General features: G+C 23.8%; 1 protein-coding gene across 2 annotated transcripts; it reads left to right on the top strand.

Annotated features, from left to right (window-relative positions):
- Positions 1 to 2,605: 2,605 nt before the first annotated feature.
- On the top strand, positions 2,606 to 3,861 carry LOC117171708. 2 transcript variants are annotated; one of them, XM_033359263.1, is made up of 3 exons: positions 2,606 to 2,961; positions 3,054 to 3,181; positions 3,265 to 3,861. In XM_033359263.1, exons 1-3 carry the CDS (start codon positions 2,947 to 2,949, stop codon positions 3,593 to 3,595), a joined length of 474 nt encoding a protein of 157 aa, XP_033215154.1. In that variant the 5' UTR covers positions 2,606 to 2,946; the 3' UTR covers positions 3,596 to 3,861. The 2 variants fall into 2 exon arrangements, with proteins under 2 accessions (XP_033215154.1, XP_033215153.1); XM_033359262.1 differs by having other exon boundaries at positions 2,606 to 2,966.
- The last annotated feature ends 1,338 nt before the right edge of the window (positions 3,862 to 5,199 follow it).

Here is a 5,199-nt window from a genome sequence, read left to right as displayed (position 1 = left end):
TTAAGAAAAATAGTTTATTTTTATGAATTAGCTAAATCCTCAATAGTTTAACCAATAGTTAAATCCTCAACCAAATAGCTGAAATTTCCAATTTAAAGAAGTATATCCACCTAAAAGTATAATAGTTCATATTTTGAGTTTGAAAAATGAATTTGAAAAAAGAAAGAAATTCTCTACCAAGTGTATGAATGTTGAACTTATTGAACAAAAGTTTTAACTAAAAATGATACAGTTAAATTTTCAGCTAGACAATTAATTTTAAGCCAGAAAAAAAAGATTTTAGTAGAATTTTTTAATTTCAATGAAGGAAAAGAAATTAGAAACAATAATTTGTAACAAATAACCTTAACTGTTAACTAAGTGTGATTGAGTTTATAATTGAAAAAAAAATTTATTTAAATGCAGGAATTAATGCAGGACTTAACTTGTTGAATTTTGAAACTAAAAAACGTACTTTCTACGAAAAATTTAAATTTTTGAATGCAAAACATGAATTTGCAACAGAAAGATCATTTTCTATTAAATAATTAAATTTTCAGACAACTAATTAAATTCTTGGCTCAATAGTTGAATTTTCTAGAAAAACAGTTAATTTTCATTCTAGAATATAATTTTGTTACTTGTGCAATTAAACTAAAAAATTCGAATGTTTAATTACATCGTTAAATACTGAATTTGTTGAATTTTGAAGCTAAAACTAAATTATGTACAAAAGTAGGAGATTTTTAAAAACAAACAAAAAAGTTTATTGACAATCAAAAAGTGCAATTTTGTACCAAAAAAGAAGAATTTTCAATATTACATGAAAAGATGAATTTTGAACCACAAAAGATCAATTTTTAATTTAAAATAGAAATTTAAAAAATGGAATAGTTACATTTTCAATTAGAAAAAGCACTAATCACAAACGAAAAAATTAAACTTTTAAGAACATGGTTGAATTTTTAATAACAGTGAAAAATTATAATCTTAAATTATAAACTATAAGCAAAAAATTTGAAAATTTAACAAAATGGTTCAATTTTCAGACAAATATATGAAGTTTTAACCAAGAAGATTAATTCTCAACCAAAAAATACAATGTTTTAAGAAAATAGATGAATTTTTAACAATTATAGATCAAATTTTAACGAAAAAAGATAAATTTCCAACTAAAACTGAAACAGGGAAATATTCACTTCATATTCACGCCACATTAAAAATAATTAATTAAAAAAAAAGTATTTCCGCTTTCAACCGAGTAATTAAATATTTGACCAAAAAATATGAGTTTTGCACACGGTAGTTGAACATTCAACAAAATAATTGAATTGTTAAACAAACGAGATAAACAATTAACCTTAGATATAATACTGGACGTTTCTATCAAGAAGAATTAAATTTTTACCATAAAATAGTTCGAATTTCTCTTCTCCAAATAAAAAATGCTAACCTAGTTAATGGATACAGTCATTACAAATATATTCAGCACAACTAAAAAAAAATTTATTTGGGGACTACTGAAAAATCCCGGAAAATAAAATTCTCGACTATATAAAATTTCTGAATTATAAAATTCTCTGATAATAAGATTCCCGAATAATACAATTTTTGAATAATGAGATGTCCCAATTTCAAAATTTCCTTATTTATAAAATTTAAAAATAATAGAATTGCGGATAATTAAATTACAAGCTCGTAATATCATGGAATTTTAAAAATGCTGAATAGTAAAATTTCCAAAAAAATGAAATTCTCTACACTATACAAATTTTTAAATTAGAAAATTAAGAATTATAAAATTCTATAATTAAAAAGTTCCTTGATTATAAAATTCGCGAATTGCACAGAATTCCTGAAAAATTAAATTCCAGAACAGTTTATAATATTACCGAATATGGAACCTTTTACATAATAAAATTCCCGAATAGTACGAATTCCCAAAAAATAAAATTTCCAAACAGTTTATAATATGACCGAATTCTAAAATTGACGAATAATAAAATTTCCGACAGAACATATTCGCACTGCGAAAAATTCTACAATAAAATTCATGAATTCAAACATTTACATTTTTAATTAATATTATTTACTTATTAAAAATACTGTAATCTAATATTTATCTATGCAGACATTATTTGTATTGTTTAAAGTTTTTAAAATATTTTTAATTTTAAATTTCAAAAATAACCTAAGATGATTTAAACATTAAAAGTAATTTTTTCATGAAAATATTTGACTGTTCATTTTTAATAAATAATTATTATTAAACAATTTTTTTGATTTTTTAAATTGGAACATTGTCTTCCGGGAATCTTAAAGTACGGTAATATTGGAAACTGTCAGTAATTAAATTATTCGGCAATTATATTATTCAGGAATTTTATCACTCGGCCTTTTACAAATACGAGAATTTTAGTCTTTAGAAATTTTTGTAATTCGGGAATTTTAGTATTTTACTATTTTCCAAAGTAAGAATTTTGCAGTGCTGAGAATTTTATTTTTCGCAATTTTATGGTTGTCCCTTAATTTTTACTCCGTGAAATTAGAGACCATTTTATTTTTTGAATGCAATAAAAAAAGATGACTGTAACCTAAAAATGCGTAAAAGTCTAACCTCTTTAAGTTGACCAAACGGGAATCTTGATATGTCCCAAATTTTTGTTTTCGACATATTTGTGTCACACCTTCGCCTCTCCCCTGAAATTTTAAAAGATGCAGGGGCAACAATCTTTATTGTTAAAATCAGTTTTAATCTTTTTCCTCCAGTAGAGATCAGAGAAAATAATTCCGCACCAAAAATCTTGCCTGATAAGTTTCTTGATTTTCTCTTCTACCAAGGCCAAATTCGATATTTTTCGCTAAAAACAGAAGAATTGGTGAAACGTATGAAGAAAAATCCCTTAAAAATTAGTGTTTATAGAAATGGTGATTCCTTTCCAATGTGCGAAATGAAGATTCCACTCTATGGTTGTGCTTGCAGTTTGGTTCGCTTATATTATTACTTCTTTTCATAAATTAAGGTTTTTAAAATTTTGTATTCTATTTTCTAACATTTCTTCCTATAAATATAGCTATCGAATGTTTCTGGGGAAAATTTTCCACAAATTTTCACAATTGATGGACCCTTTGATCTCTTGGATCCTGGCAACAGTTTTTCTGGGCGCATTTACGTAAACATAGCTCTTGCTAACTATGGCAGGTGAATAAATTCTGCAATAAATTTAGTTTGTTTTAAATGTATTTTGAATTCTATTTAATAATTAAATTTATGATTCTATTCAGATATGTCGAAGCACGTCATTTTTTACAGGAGAAATCTTTCATATTCAAGAATTCCCTTCAGGAACCTGAATTCGAATGCTCTCGAACAACAACTCCTGAATACGGTCCAGAAAATGTAAAAATTGATCCACAAACTTTGGAACGAATACCAGACGTCGATTGGTCCTGTTCTTTTCAAGAAGTCATAGAAAATTTCATCAAACATTTAATTGTCATTCTGCCAAGCTCAAAATACTTATCGGCTAAAAAGCCTCTAATGAAAACTGTCCATATTTCTTTGAAAAAAGCAGAATTGCCAAAAGAGAAAAAGGGAAAAAAGAAGAAGAAATAACAAAAAAATCATTTTCACGAAATTTGATCAAGCATAAAAAAAAATTATTTAAGAAACAGCTAAAAATGCAAATGTTTACAATGCGCTGTATAATTAAATTTAAAAAAAAACTAATTTCAGGCAGAATATGCCAGCGAGTTGTCAGCAAGTTGTGGATCAGCATGGCACCTCCAACTTCATTTCAATATTTTTTTCTTTTTAAACTCTACTTGTAGGTATATTTTGGTCAAAAATTTAACTATCTTCCTAAAAGTTTAATTATTTTCATAAAAATTCAATTATTTTCTTGAATATCTGAATGGATTTTTTTTAAATTTATTAATTTTCTTTCAGTTCAAATTATTTGCTTAAAAATTTAATTATATAAAAAATGAAACATCGACTAGTGGGTTCAAAATAAACTTCTTTGATGACAATTTTTATTTAAGACAATTCAACTGCACCATGAAAATTCGATTCTTATTTGTTCAAAATTAATTAAAAAATCCAAAAATAAAACAATCCACACAATTTTTAAATTTTTTTTCTTGGTTGCAAATTTAAAAGTTTTGTTAAAAATCTATTTATTTTTTAAAAATAATAAATGCTTTGAATTACTAGATAAGCTTGAGTGAAAATGTAATCAAACCATATAAATATTATATCGATGCAAATTTATTGATTTTTCAGCATTATTTATCTTTCAAAAATTCATTTGTTCTCGTTGAAAACTGAACTGCTTTGTTAGAATTTCTTTTTTTAGTGCAAAAAAAATTTCTGTATTTTTCAGTGAAAAATTCATTTATTTTGTTTAAATTTTGTTATTTAGCAATTAATTTTCTTCGTTGAAAGTTTAACTTTTTGTATGGAAATTCATTTCTTTGGTTGAAATATCATCATTTTAGTTATTTTCATTTTAGTTAGTTTATTGGTTAAAAAACTGTTTTTCAACAATATATATTTTTTTAAACATCAATATTTTTAACTCAAATGTTAAATATTCTATTGTTGGTGAAAAATTTACCTTTTTAAATTAAATCTTCAAATATTTTATTGAAAGTTAATTTTCTTAGTTGAATACAGGTTTTTTCAAATTTAAATTAATTTTTTTTGGTTAAAATATCAATTATTAAATTTCTTTTATGTATTCATAATTTTTTGTTCGATAATTGAACTAATAGTTCTTAAATGAAATTTCTTTGTTAAAAATTAATTTTGTCGATAAATGATTTATCTGATTATTTAACAAATTATCTAATTAATTAAAAATTTACCCATTTTGTTAAAAATCTTTTTTTGCGAACGAAAATTAATTTTTTTAAGTTAAAATTTAACTAACTCATTTTTGGTTGGAATTTGATGTTTTAATGTCGAAAATTGAAATATTTGATTAACATTCTTTATTCAAAGTTTCACTTTTTTTTCAAAATAAAGTTAAACATTATTTTTTTGTTTAACATTCATTATTTTTAACTAATAATTTTTTGACCAATAAATAGCTTTTGCCTACCTTGAATTATTTTAACTATTTTTTCTTAATAAGTATTCCTTACTTGGTTAATTTTTTTTTTCTTTTAAAAAATTCAATTATTTGATTCACAGTTTGTCTTCAAGGTGGAATTCAA

This window comes from Belonocnema kinseyi, chromosome 4 (assembly GCF_010883055.1).
Source record: "Belonocnema kinseyi isolate 2016_QV_RU_SX_M_011 chromosome 4, B_treatae_v1, whole genome shotgun sequence".
Lineage (NCBI taxonomy): Eukaryota > Metazoa > Arthropoda > Insecta > Hymenoptera > Cynipidae > Belonocnema > Belonocnema kinseyi.
This window is presented reverse-complemented; position numbering and strand designations above follow the sequence as displayed.

Bases quoted from the DNA above. Each gene is read 5' to 3' on its own strand.
- LOC117171708 (XM_033359262.1), top strand. From the start codon at position 2,628: ATGTCCCAAATTTTTGTTTTCGACATATTTGTGTCACACCTTCGCCTC. The intron at 2,967-3,053 runs GTTCGCTTATAT...CTATAAATATAG, and splicing joins ATGGTTGTGCTTGCAGTTTG to CTATCGAATGTTTCTGGGGA. The intron at 3,182-3,264 runs GTGAATAAATTC...GATTCTATTCAG, and splicing joins GCTCTTGCTAACTATGGCAG to ATATGTCGAAGCACGTCATT.